Consider the following 14668-nt stretch of genomic DNA (forward strand, 5'->3'; position numbering starts at 1 on the left):
CAAACTATCAATCTCGTCTTATTTTACCAAAAAAATATATGACATCCAATAAGAACATACCTCGTTAATTTAGTTATCATTTTTTACCAAAAAAACTTAAGAATAAATATGAGCATTGAAGTATAATTAAGGGACTAATTTACTAATAAAGCCTTGATTGAATTATACAAAAGAGTGAGTAGAGAAAGAGAGAAAACGGCAAGGTTTGCTCTTTAGACCGAAGAAAGCTAAAACGCCGCCGTTTGAACATGAAGAAAATCTTTTATCTGAATTTCAAGTTACAAACCTTTTCCCAACCATTTAACTTCTGTCTCTGGCGATCGAACTCCGCTCTGGTTTCCTTTTTGAGAAGGAAATTTCAACCATCACTCCATTTCTCTTTAAAAGTAATTTTATAAAAGTGTAAGTTTTTATGTCATTTGGTTCTTTCTTTTTCATGATCTTCCCATATGAATCGAGCATTTGTTTTTTGAGGTTATTAAGCTCAATTTTTTGAAAAAAAAAATTCTATAAAAGGGATTTTCGATCGTGGTAAAAGAAAACCCTAACTTTACTGAAAGTTAGAACTCACTTGAGTTGTATCATTTTTCTCATTCACATTGTCGCTTTTTGGTTTTGTTTATTTTTTACTTCTTATTAATTACTCATATTTATCTTTTGTTAACTAAATGTTTCGAGTTGTCTTTCGATTTTCTGCTCGTTAATAAACTCGGGTTAAAGAATGTGCTTAATTAGCGCTTCGCTTACATGTATTTATGTTGGTCTCAATAGTTTTTTTAAACATAATTTAAGGAATTTAGGGATCTGCATTGTTCATTGGATGGGCATGGAAATGATATGCAACAAATATTTAAGATTTGATTTCTTTTTCTTTCTTTCTTTTTATAGTTTTTATGTCTGTGTTTTAATTCATCTCGGACTTTGGGTGTATGCCACAAGAGATAGCTATGGAACTTAAAAACGATGGTTAGCAATTGAAAAACGAAATGTACTTTTGAGTTCACTTTTGCATAAGATGTTATCAGGGTTTGCACTCGCTTATACTTCAGAGCTGCTTATCAAGCTTTTTGGGCTTTATTTTGGTGCCTACTTTTGATGCTTTCCTAATTTATGAACTTGCTAAATAAGTTTTTAGTAAATTATTACAACATTGCTTGATTGCATTCGTAGAAGTTCGTTTGTTAACTATCCTGAATGCATTTTAGTTATTTCGTCGATAAAGGCAAATGCCTTTTTAACAGTTCCAAAATTATTTATAACTCAACATTTTTGAGTCTCTTGGGCTTCAGTGTTTAATCCTTGACTTTATAAATTTCAATTCTAGAAAGGATTTTTTTGTTACATTTTCGATTTCTAGTTTTAAACATTCTTTTCCAAATATGTTGACTTCTTACACTGATTACCAATTATGTGGAGAGCTTGGAATTGCTCTTTATTGTTTAGTACTGATGCAGTTTTCAATTCCAGCTTCTAGTGAGAATATGTTATCACTCTGGCTTTTGCCTTGATTTTAAAGTATATGGAGAAGCGGTGCTAAGTGAGAATGTTCTTAGTGCTGTCTAAAATTGCTTGGTATTGCCTTTGATATATTGCTGAAATTTATTTATCAGAAAATCTATTCTAAGCTCACTAATAAGTTTGTACTCTTGGTCTTAGCAATACCATATTTCTCTTGATAAAGGGCTGAAAATTTTCTATTTCTTTCTCTTTTTTGGTCAGACCATATGATTTTTTACATGTATTTCTTCTCTATATCAGTTAATAGTTTATAGTTTCTGTGTGGTTTTTAGTTATTTTTCTTTGCTTAGTTGTAGTAGCTGTTTATTTATCCTTCTCCAAGTTGCCTTCTTTGAATGTTGCATTGTCGATCATTTTGTTTAGACTTTATTTTTAGTTTATCTTTCACACTCGATTCATGCTTTTGTTTTCTCATTGCTAGTTGCTTTGCAAATCACTTGAAATTTAACTTTGGTTTTTCCTACTATAAACAAATAGTATGTGCCACACGCCTGGAACTTGTTTTGTGTTCACATGAAAGTTCAAGGAGTGGTTGTCAACATTTTTTAGCCCAATTAATTTTGACTTGGTGTTAGATGGATGGTGCTGGACAGCTAGAAAATGGGAGATATAAGCTAGATCGCTACAAAGGAGCACACCCTCCGGTAAGAAGAAAACTAACAATTCCCCACTCAACAATGTGGCTTTAGTGTTTATTTTATTGTTCAATACTTGATTTATCCAAGTGGGATGCAATGATACATGCAGTGGAACATGATGCCACAGCACCATGTGAAGGAACAAAGCAATGCCTTGGTAATGAATAAAAAAATCATGTCTATACTTGCTGAGCGGGATGCTGCTATTCAAGAACGGAACATTGCTATTTCTGAAAGGAAGGAAGCCCTTGCTGCGCGAGATGAGGCCCTCCAGCAGCGGGATAAGGCACTTGCTGAGCGGGATAGTGCCTTAATTGAGAGAGATAATGCTTTAGCTGTGCTGCAGTGCCGGGAAAGTGCCAAGAACTTCCCATTTGGTAGTGGCATTCAGAGAGGAAGAACATGCATGCACCCTTCATATCATTCAAGTGATACGGATGAAACTCTCAATCATGAAATGCACGTTACTAATGCCCTCCCAGTATCTACCATCCCTTCTGCAGAAGGCAAGTCATGTCCTGTAAAGCGGACAAAGGTGAATAGAGCTGTTTCGTCAAAGTCACCACGAAAGATTAAGAAAGTGGCTGAGGATTTAAATAGACAAGTTGATACGGAGGTAAGGAAGTGTAAATCTGAGTGGAATAGTGAGCATATTGGATTGAGCTTGATAAACTTTGACGAAACCAAAATTTCTGTGCCAGTTTGCTCCTGCACAGGAGTTCCCCGACATTGCTACAAGTGGGGAAATGGTGGATGGCAGTCATCTTGTTGCACTACCAGCATATCATCATACCCATTGCCACAGATGCCAAACAAGCGGCACGCCCGAGTGGGTGGGCGTAAGATGAGTGGTAGTGTGTTCACAAAGTTACTCAGTCGTCTGGCTGCTGAAGGCTACGATGTTTCAAAACCACTGGATCTGAAGACCTACTGGGCTAGACATGGGACAAATCGCTACATCACCATCAAGTAACTTGTGGATCGTGTACCATGGTGCAGTCTACCGCAAAGTTTCGGTGGAACTAGGATTGAGTTGCAAGAAATCGAATGGAGCATTTTAATGAAAGGAGGGTTCCTTTGCTCCATTGATATAGATTTACTGTAATTCCCTAAAATGTTGGAGTCTACAAATGTGACAATGTAGATGGGGCGGAAGAAAGTGGTTAATGGATGTATGAATTTGTTTATTAGCAGCCAAGTGGTAGAAAACAAGAGAGTTGATAAATGTGTATCCACAAATATGGCACCATTAGGGGTTTGCATGTGCGTACTAAGATATCAAAGCTGACCCCCACCATTGAAGTCGAAGGCCGAATCTCTCAAATATTGTTTAGACTTGTTGGTGGTGGGAATGAAGAACAATAAATTATATATCTTTTAATCAATTTCCAAATGTTGTTTGAAAAAGTAGCAAATATTACTTATTTGGTCAGGAGCAATATTAACCATGAAGAGTGCGTAGTTAAGGCTAATAAAGAAACAAATCCTTACGTCCTGGAAAAGCAAAACAAGAACATTTTGTGTAAGCAAATAAGGATTTGTCATCAATGAATGATAGTTGTTCATGGTCGACAATCTTACCTTACCACACACGGTTTCCTAATCCGGTCAATGTCTTCGATGTTATCAGTGTTAGGACTCAAGCCACGTGTCTACACATTTGTCGGGTAGTGTTGATCATTTCATTTAATAATGTCAACTTTATAGCAAGTTTTAAGGTTTATTAAATTCAAAATATTTCCAACTAGAATTTGAATTTCAAACTTTTTGCTTTGAAATTTGTGATAAGTTGTTTGTTTAGGAATTAAAATATTTAAAATTTAAGATTTTGAATTCTTTTAAATTTATTGTTTGGATAATTTAAATTTGGATTTAAACTAATTCTAAGCCTTATAAATATTTTATAAAAATTTAATTATTTAGAGGACTTTGAATATTGTTGTTTGAGTCGGACTGGATCGACCGGTTAAACTAGGAATTGACCAGAGTATTGGTTTGGAGAAAGGCATTAGACTTGTTGATTTGAAAATCGATACGGGATAGTTGAATTGGTTGAAACAAATTTTTTCAAATTTTTAATTTTTATATTTTTTTAATGATTTATTTAATAGAACCGGATGGACCAGTGGAAGTGATAGTTTTAGGTTAATATTATGATAAGATATTAATAAAAAATATGAATGTGAAATATTATCATATTGTAAAATATAGTCCAAGTTGTTTTATAGGAAAATTTGTTGAATGATTATTGATTGTTGAGTATTGAGTATTAATTAGTTTGTTTCATAATTAAATTTGTCCCATAAAGTATAAAATTGAAGTTTAGAGCAATGCATATGCTTTTTCTTGGTTTAGTGTTTTTTAATAATAAACTAAAAAATTGAAGTTAACTTTGTTTAATCTGATTAGGAATTGTTTAGATAATAGTTAATGAGAAGAGTTTATCACCAAGTTAATTGGGTCCTGGGTTTAACTAGGAATTAAAGTTAATTTAGTGCAATTTGATGATTAGATGGATAGACAGAGTTTTTTTTATATTTTTTTAATTTTCCCATTTTTTGAGTCATTCAATTTTGTCCCTGTTCACATTTTTTGAGTTATTCAATTAAATCTCTAGATAATTTTTTGATCTATTCCATTTTTTCCTTAAACATGTTTTCAAATCTATTCTGCTGTTGACTTGATTAATTTGACTATATTTGATATATGTTTAAAGTATTCAAAAGAAAAACTATTAATCTAATTTTAAAATTAACTTTTAATTATTTATATAATAAGTAAATTTATATTCATACATAAAATTTTATAAATAATACATTTTTATATCTAATATATACATCAATTTTTTAATATTGCACAAGTATTTTTGATGGGTAAACTCGAATGAAGCAACAAACAAGAACGAAAACAAGAAAAATTTGGACATAAATAGTTACTTAGAAAATAATCCTCTTGAGAGGATAAAAAACTATGGGCAAAGAAAAACTTCGCTAAAACGGAAAAAATCAAAAGTAGAATACAAGATGGAGAAACAATAAACAAACCCAAACCCGAAATACAAAATACAAAATTCTCCTAAAATTCCAACAAAACTCTCTCTTAATTGAGTTGTTGAATCAATCTCTCTAGGGTTGCTAAAAACCTTATTTATAGGCTGAAATTCATGTGAAAATGTGACTAAAACATCCCTAGAATAATCAGAATTAGATTGGGAAAAGATGGCGGTGTTTAACTGGGAGAAGAAACTTGGTTTAGTAGAGAACACGTCACTGCATCGTGATGTGGCATATTGCCTCGTCGAGATGTTGGCTCTTCCTCGTCCCGATGTCAATCCTATTTCATCTAAAATACGAGGCGCACTCCACAATTATAATTATGATTGGGAATTATTTGAGTTATTAAAATAACTAATATATTTCAATTATATTTATTATTTTGAATAATGCTACTTCGCATTAATTTCATGAAATAAAATTATATCTTTTAACAAATTTTAAAACTTTAAACTTATAAAATCATGTGTAACAAAAATTAAAAATACAATATTTAAAATTTTAATTAAATATTAAACTCGTAAATCACAATGCAACAAATGTGACATTAGAAGTTAGTTAAATTAAATGCATGAAGCTTTGTCACTATTTTTAGAACCGGATCCACCGGTCAATCAAACATATTAGTTCGAAAATTGATCGGGGTATCAATCTGGAATAAGGGGCCAAATTGGTTTACTTGTGAATCAGTTGAACCAGTCGAACCAATTCTATTTATTTTTAAATATTTTTTATTTTAATAATTTATTCAATTGAATCGATTGTTGAACTAAAAACCAATTACCTGACTAGTTCGTCTACAAGTCCAATTCTAAAAACTTTGAGTTTTATTGATGATATATTATAAGTAAAATTAATTATTTATTGTTTGAGTTTTGAAGGAGGTGTGAAAAAAGAGAGAAAAAATTCTCATGTTTTTTTAATTAATCTTGGATTTTGAAATCCAAAATTTAACTTTTATAAAAATTCAAATCAAACTTTTTATTTGTTATCCAAATAAAGAATTTGAATTTTCAAATCCAAATCCAAATCCAATTTTTTTAATCCAAATCATAGCTTCCAAACATGTCAATAAAGAAAAAATTTTAAAACCTTTTGTATTTTTTTAAATTTTGTAGATATTTATTAATTTATGTATATTAGAAAGCCTATAACACACGTATATGTGTAGAAACCACAAATTTAGAACACAAATGTGTGTTTAAAAATAATGTACAATAAATAATAAAATTAATAGTTTGAAACTAATTAATAATAACACATGAAATTTGTACGTTATTAAAATGAAAAAAATATTAGATTAAATTGTTTATAATGGTCTTGGGTCGGTGTCGAGTTAACTTGTGACACCAATTTAATTAAATACATTACTGACACTAGAAACTCTATCACACATATATGTGTGTGGAAAATCTCGTATTTAGAATACAAATGTGTGTTTAAAAATAACATACAAAAAACAGTGAAACATAAGTAGTCGTTTAATTAAAGGGTATATTAGTCTTTTCCTAACTGAGTTGGTACCCGGTTATCCCATGACACCAACCCAATAAGGAGTCTTATTAATAGTATAGATAACAATTTGGTGAGAGAAAATATTTTATGTTAAAAGCTAAATTTTAAAAAAGTTTATTAAAGAATTATTATTAATGCAGTTGTAAAGAATTTGTTTATAAATTCTTAGACATGTTAATTTTAGTTTTTTATTTAAAAACTATATAAAAGTATGAAAAGAAGAAAAAATGCCATCAAAATAATAGTAGTAGTAATTTAATGAAAAGATATATTAATCATTTCTTAACTGTGTTGGTACCCGATTAACTCTTGACATGGGGGTTTTATTAATAGTAAGTATAGATATACAATTGATAGAGGTACTAAAATGTGTATAATAAAATTAAAATGTATAATATATTAAAATAAAATTTTAGCTGTGTGGTAAATTAAAGGTTTTACTAATGTAATTGGCATGGGTTTAAATACAATCATATGTATGTATTTTGATTGGGTTTTAAGTGAAAATACTAAAATACCTCAAATAATATTACTTATGTTAGTTACGGAAGGACTTCTTGGTAACTTCCTAACCAAATTGGTGACGCGATTGAGATAACACCAACTCAATTAGGAGTTTTATTAATAATAATTTTTAGAATATTATATAAGAGTTTTAAAAAAACAAATTCAAGATGACTTTTAAATAATTAACACCATATTCAATTGTTTTTATTTGATGACTTCTAAATAATTTAAAGATTAAATGGTGACATTTAGTTTAAATTTGTCATTGTGGCTACATACCATCATATCTTAATATTTTTATTTAATCATTCCAAATGTATCCTTTTCATAATTGAGTTTCACTTGTGTAAATTATATGTTAATTTCATCCCTTTATTCGGCTTGAAATTTGTACTAAAAAGACTAATCTAAATTATTAATTTTCAACAATAATTAAAAACAAAATTCACAATTTTATCTAAAGGAACCGAGACCTCAATATGCCCCCTTGGATTATTATAACTAATAATTATTTAAATATGTATTATTTGTATTTGTTGGATAAAACACATTAACGAATAAATATATAAATATAAATAAATAAATATTTATATATAAAATAAAATAAATTGAATAATTTTTACTTAAAACATCAGATACCAAAAACCAATAAATAAGATAACAAAAACTAGAAATCGAAAAGAAGAATCGAGTTTTACTAGATGTTGAGGCCTGTTTTACACAGTTTCCTTAAAATAGATTTGGATGCTCCTACGGTACTTGGAGAAACGTTAGTCGACTGTCTCCCGAGATACAAAAACACGATGATCAAAACAGTAGTACCTCTGCAGTGATCAACAAACAAACCTTGTCTTCTTCTATCACCAGAATGTTGGAAAATCTGAAAAGGGAAAAAGAAGAATTTTGGAGAGGGAAATAAAGTCGGTGTGAGTGTGTGTGTGTGTGTCAAAAAAATTTTGAGGAATTCTTTAGGCTTTTATAGGCATTCAATAGGAAGAAATTTTGGAAATATCCATGAATAAAGATACAAAATCTACATTAAGGAGCAACTAATCAATTTTATTAAAATCAAATCAAATTGATTGGAATCAAATAAAATCAGGATATATGTCCTTTTAAACAAAATTTTGTATATTTACTAAGAAAAATAAATTTTGTGTTGGGCTAAAATATCCGCATGCCCATTTTGGGCTTGACTGGTTCAAACATTTCGCGTCGCCCACGTCGTGTGAGTGCGCCCCAACCCCGATGGGTTTGGATCTGTACCTCCCTCCGTGCGAGGCAAGATTTTAAACTTAGTCATTCAATTACTCTTCAAGTGGGTTCTCATATATATACATATCTCACACTTGGTATTTAACCAATGTGGGATTTAAGTTTTTCTTTTCCTCAACAAATATTCACAAGTAGCTTACTTTGAGCATCAATTTCTCATTTTGAACATATGATATACTGTTGTAAGGGTCTCATGGAGTAGAATATAAAACCATAATTTTATGATTCAACTCTTCACCTTTACCAATCGAGAATATGCCTCAAAGTTTCCAAAAAATTACAATTTTTCCAACAATCCCCTACATGAATGAAAATTCATAGTTGTAGCGACCTAAAAATTTAAAAACCGCGGGCTTTAATTGAATTGATTATTGAAAATCTGAAAGCAGAGTTTCAATTTATTTAAAAAGGGAGTCGCCACCGATATTTTCTTTAGGTGTGATCGGACACCTACAAAATTCTCTTTTTAGAAGAAAAATTTATTTTTAAATTTTTCTAAAAAAAGAGGTAATTTTAGGTCTACGTAAAAATCAAGAGAAAATTCGAGTTCGGGAGTCGGTTACGCGCGAGAAAGGTATTAGCACCCTGGCGACGCCTAAAATTGGTATCTCGTTAAGCGCATGTTGTCTTAATTTTCAAAAATACAAGTTCAATTTAATATTTAATCGTGATCCGACTGAAACATGAGAATTTCTTGTTTTGAAAACGCAAGAATTTTGAAACACAATATTTTTTTTTTGAAAACACGGATTTTTTTTTAAAAACAAAAAAAGACGTATCATATTTAACACGAATTGATGATATTCACTCAACATAGCGATGAAATCAACGAATTAGTGTCAAACCGATTCAATTTAATATTTAAATGTGATCCTATTAAAACACGAAACTTTTTTAAAAACACAAGAATGTTTGAATATTTTTATTTTTTATTTTTAAAAGGGTGAATCGTATCTAACGCAAACCGGTGATATTCACCCAACATAGCGATGAAATCAACGATTTAATGTTAAATCGATTCGTTGCCTTATTTATTAAAATTATTTAAAATTAAATTAAATTAAATTAAATTGAAAATATAAATAAAAAATATAAAAATGCATAAAAGTACCAATAAAGTTAAAACGGAATAACATAAAAACACATGCATTAAATTAAAAATGAAATACACGAAATTACCGAAAATGTTCAAAAATACAAGCTTGGTCGAACGGATTACGCAAATTGAACCATTTTTCCTTCTTTTTTCTTTTTTTTTTCTTTTTTTTTTCTTTTTTTCCCTCTCTTTTTTCTTTTTGTGCTGGGCTAGCCTGTTGGGCTGTTGGCTTGGGCCTGGCCTGCTGGTGTGGGTGGCCTACTGCTGCGCTGGGCCTGCACTTGGGCTGCTAAAAATGGCCTGCTGCTTTTTTTCTTTTTCTGCTTTGTTTTTTTTCTGCTTTGTTTTCTTTTTGGGCCGGCTTGCTACTGTTGGGCCTATTGCGGGCTGTTGGGTCAGGCGTGGGTCAAATCGGGTCGGGTTGACCCGACTATTTTAATATAATTTATTTTTTCTTTTTCTTTTTTTTCTTTTTTTCTTTCTTTTTCTTCTTCTTCTTCTTCCTTCTTCTTCTTCTAGTCGCGGCGCCGCTTTCTTCTCGCCGCCACCGCTGCGTCGCTGCTTCCTCCGCCACCAGTACTCCCTCTTTTCTCCTCCTCTTTCTCTTTCCTCCTCTTTTCTTCTCTTTTTTCGGAAAAGCTCTCTTTTTTCATTTTTTTCTTGAAGATTTTTTTCGTGGGTCTCGGGGCCTCCGATTTTTGGATTTTAAACCCCTTTTTATAGTTGGTTTTGCTTCTTTTTTGCAGGTAGCAGGTGGGGAAGGCCATGCCCTAGGCCGGTGGCCGAAAATCGTGGGGCAGGTGCATGAAATCCGCCGGATTATTGGGGATTTTCTGACAGAATGACCAAATTGTAAAAAATGTAAAACTTCTAGGCTAAAATGTAATTTTAAAAAAAATTAGGGTTAAAATATAATTTCAAGAAAGTTTAGGGGTCAAAATGCAATTTCAAAAAAGTTTAAGGGTCACAATGCAATTTTAAAAAGTTTAGGGGTCAAAATGAAATTTTAAAAAGTTTAGGGGTTAAAATGTAAATTTAAAAAAACACGAAATCACGCCGGGCAAAATTCAGTGATTACAACTGCCCCTCTTTGCTCATCGCTGTAAAATAGGGATAGAGCAAAGACTTTAAAAGCACTGAATTTTATTCGACTATCCAAAAAATTTCTTTTTCTTTGAAAAACAGAACTTGAAAATACCTAGGTGTGTGGCCCGAGGCTCAACTCACCTCTAGCATTATGAGTTTCTTTTTGAAAAATAGAAATTTAAAAGATACCTCGGTATGTGACCCAAGCTCAACTCACCTCTCGCAATATGAGTTCATTTTAGAAAAAACCAAAATTTAAAAGAAATACCTCGGCATGTGTCCGAGGCTCAAATTACCTCTCGCAATATGAGTTGATTTTTCTTTATATGAAAAACAGAAATTTAAAAAAAAATACATCAGCGTGACCCGAGGCTTAACTCACCTCTCGCAATATGAGTTGATTTTTTTGAAAAAAAATTAAAAAATACCTCGGCATGTGACCCGAGACTCAACTCACCTCTCGCAATATGAGTTGATTTTTGAAAAATAGAAATTTAAAAGAAATACCTCGGCATGTGTCCAAGGCTCAACTCACCTCTCACAATATAAGTTGATTTTAAAAAAAACAGAAATTGAAAATACCTCAGCGTGACCCGGGGCTCAACTCACTTCTCGCATTATGAGTTGATTTTTTTTTTTGAAAACTAGAAATTAAAAAAGATACCTCGGCGTGTGACCCGAGGCTCAACTCACCTCTCGCAATATGAGTTGATTTTTGAAAAACAGAAATTTAAAAGAAATACCTCAGCATGTGTCCGAGGCTCAACTCACCTCTCGCAATATGAGTTGATTTTAAAAAATAGAATTTGAAAATACCTTAGTGTGACCCGAGGCTCAACTCACCTCTCTTTTTTTCTGCATTATGAGTTGATTTTTTTTGAAAAACAAAAATTTAAAAGAAATACCTCGGCATGTGTCCGAGGCTCAACTCACCTCTCGCAATATGAGTTCATTTTTAAAAAACAGAAATTTAAAATACCTCAGCGTGACCCGAGGCTCAACTCACCTCTCGCATTATAAGTTGATTTTTTTGAAAAACGAAAATTAAAAAAAATGCCTCGGCGTATGACCCGAGGCTCAACTCACCTCTAGCAATATGATTGGATTTTTGAAAAACAGAAATTTAAAAGAAATACCTCGGCATGTGTCCAAGGCTCAACTCACCTCTTGTAATATGAGATGATTTTAAAAAAACAGAAATTAAAAATACCTCAGCGTGACACGAGGCTCAACTCACCTCTCGCAATATTAGTTGATTTTAAAAAAAACAGAAATTGAAAATACCTCAGCGTGTGACCCGAGGCTCAACTCAACTCTCACAATATGAGTTGATTTTTGAAAAACAGAAATTTAAAATAAATACCTCGACATGTGTCGAGGCTCAACTCACCTCTCGCAATATGAGTTGATTTAAAAAAACATAAATTGAAACTACCTCAGCGTGACCCAAGGCTCAACTCACCTCTCGCATTATGAGTTGATTTTTTTGAAAAACAAAACTTAAAAAATACCCCGGCGTGTGACCCGAGGCTCAACTCACCTCTCGCAATATGAGTTGAATTTTGTAAAACAGAAATTTAAAAGAAATACCTCGGCATGTGTCCAAGGCTCAACTCACCTCTCGCAATATGAGTTGATTTAAAAAAAACAGAAATTTAAAATACCTCAGCGTGACCCGAGGCTCAACTCACCTCTCGCAATATGAGTTGAATTTTGTAAAACAGAAATTTAAAAGAAATACCTCGGCATGTGTCCAAGGCTCAACTCACCTCTCTCAATATGAGTTGATTTTAAAAAAAAAAACAAAAATTGAAAATACCTCAGCGTGACCCGAGGCTCAACTCACTTCTCACATTATGAGTTGATTATTTTTTTTTTGAAAAATAGAAATTAAGAAAGATACCTCAGCGTGTGACCCGAGGCTCAACTCACCTCTCGCAATATGAGTTGATTTTTGAAAAACAGAAATTTAAAAGAAATACCTCGGCATATGTTTGAGGCTCAACTCACCTGTCGCAATATGAGTTGATTTAAAAAAAACAGAAATTGGAACTACCTCAGCGTGACCCGAGGCTCAACTCACCTCTCGCATTCTAAGTTGATTTTTTTGAAAAACAGAAATTAAAAAATACCCCGGCGTGTGACTCGAGGCTCAACTAACCTCTCGTAATATGAGTTGAATTTTGAAAAACAAAAATTTAAAAGAAATACCTCGGCATGTGTCCAAGGCTTAACTCACCTCTCGCAATATGAGTTAATTTAAAAAAAAAACAAAACATAAATTGAAAATACATCAGCGTGACCTGAGGCTCAACTCACTTCTCGCATTATGAAAAATAGAAATTAAAAAACATACCTCAGCGTGTGACCTGAGGCTCAACTCACCTCTCACAATATGAGTTGATTTTTGAAAAACAGAAATTTAAAAGAAATACCTCGGCATGTTTACGAGGCTCAACTCACCTCTCGCAATATGAGTTGATTTTTTTTAAAAAAAATAGAAATTAAAAATACCTCAGCGTGACCCGAGGCTCAACTCACCTCTCGCATTATGAGTTGATTTGTTTTGAAAAACAGAAATTTAAAAGAAATACCTCGGCATGTGTCCAAGGCTCAACACACCTCTTACAATATAAGTTGATTTTAAAAAAAAATATAAATTGAAAATACCTCAGCGTGACCCGGGGCTCAACTCACTTCTCGCATTATGAGTTGATTTTTTTTTTGAAAATTAAAAATTAAAAAAGATACCTCGGCGTGTGACCCGAGGCTCAACTCACCTCTCGCAATATGAGTTGATTTTAAAAAACAGAATTTGAAAATACCTTAGTGTGACCCGAGGCTCAACTCACCTCTCGCATTATGAGTTGATTTTTTTTGAAAAATAAAAATTTAAAAGAAATACCTCGGCATGTGTCCGAGGCTCAACTCACCTCTCGCAATATGAGTTGATTTTTAAAAAAAAAAAATTTAAAATACCTTAGCGTGACCCGGGGCTCAACTCACCTCTCGCATTATGAGTTGATTTTTTTGAAAAATAGAAATTAGAAAAATACCTCAGCGTGTGACCCGAGGCTTAACTCACCTCTTGCAATATGAGTTGATTTTTGAAAAACAGAAATCTAAAAGAAATACATCGGCATGTGTCCGAGGCTCAACTCACCTCTCGCAATATGAGTTGATTTAAAAAAACAGAAATTGAAACTACCTCAGCGTGACCCGAGGCTCAACTCACCTCTCGCATTATGAGTTGATTTTTTTGAAAAACAGAAATTAAAAAATACCCTGGCGTGTGACCCGAGACTCAACTCTCCTCTCGCAGTATGAGTTGATTTTTTAAAAACAGAAATTTAAAAGAAATACCTCGGCATGTGTCCAAGGCTCAACTCACCTCTCACAATATGAGTTGAATTTTTAAAAAAAACAGAATTTGAAAATACCTCAGCGTGACCCGAGGCTCAACTCACTTCTCGCACTATGAGTTGATTTTTTTTTTGAAAAATAGAAATTAAAAAAGATACATCGGCATGTGACCCGATGCTCAACTCACCTCTCGCAATATGAGTTGATTTAAAAAAAACAGAAATTTAAAATACCTAAGCGTGACCCGAGGCTCAACTCACCTCTCGTATTATCAGTTGATTTTTTTGAAAAACAGAAATTAAAAAATATCTCGGTGTGTGACCCGAGGCTCAACTCACCTCTCGCAATATGAGTTGATTTTAAAAAAATAGAAATTTAAAATACCTCAGCATGACCTGAGGCTCAACTCACCTCTCGGATTATAAGTTGATTTTTTTGAAAAACAGAAATTAAAAAAAATACCTCGGCGTGTGACCCGAGGCTCAACTCACCTCTAGCAATATGAGTTGATTTTGAAAAATAGAAATTTAAAAGAAATACCTCGGCATGTGTCTAAGGCTCAACTCACCTCTCGCAATATGAGTTGATTTAAAAAACAGAAATTGAAACTACCTCAG

At 32.5% G+C, this 14668-nt stretch overlaps 1 protein-coding gene across 5 annotated transcripts; it reads left to right on the forward strand.

Moving 5' to 3' along the window:
• The first annotated feature begins 225 nt into the window (after positions 1 to 225).
• Positions 226 to 3541, forward strand: LOC107920577 (protein BASIC PENTACYSTEINE4). Of its 5 annotated transcripts, XM_016850350.2 has the most exons (4): positions 226 to 386; positions 2094 to 2162; positions 2266 to 2772; positions 2858 to 3541. In XM_016850350.2, exons 1-4 carry the CDS (start codon positions 249 to 251, stop codon positions 3002 to 3004), a joined length of 861 nt encoding a protein of 286 aa, XP_016705839.1. In that variant the 5' UTR covers positions 226 to 248; the 3' UTR covers positions 3005 to 3541. The 5 variants fall into 5 exon arrangements, with proteins under 5 accessions (XP_016705839.1, XP_016705835.1, XP_016705836.1 ...); XM_016850346.2 differs by having other exon boundaries at positions 2266 to 3541; XM_016850347.2 differs by having other exon boundaries at positions 249 to 402; positions 2266 to 3541.
• Positions 3542 to 14668: the final 11127 nt, after the last annotated feature.

This window comes from Gossypium hirsutum, chromosome D13 (genome assembly GCF_007990345.1).
Source record: "Gossypium hirsutum isolate 1008001.06 chromosome D13, Gossypium_hirsutum_v2.1, whole genome shotgun sequence".
Lineage (NCBI taxonomy): Eukaryota > Viridiplantae > Streptophyta > Magnoliopsida > Malvales > Malvaceae > Gossypium > Gossypium hirsutum.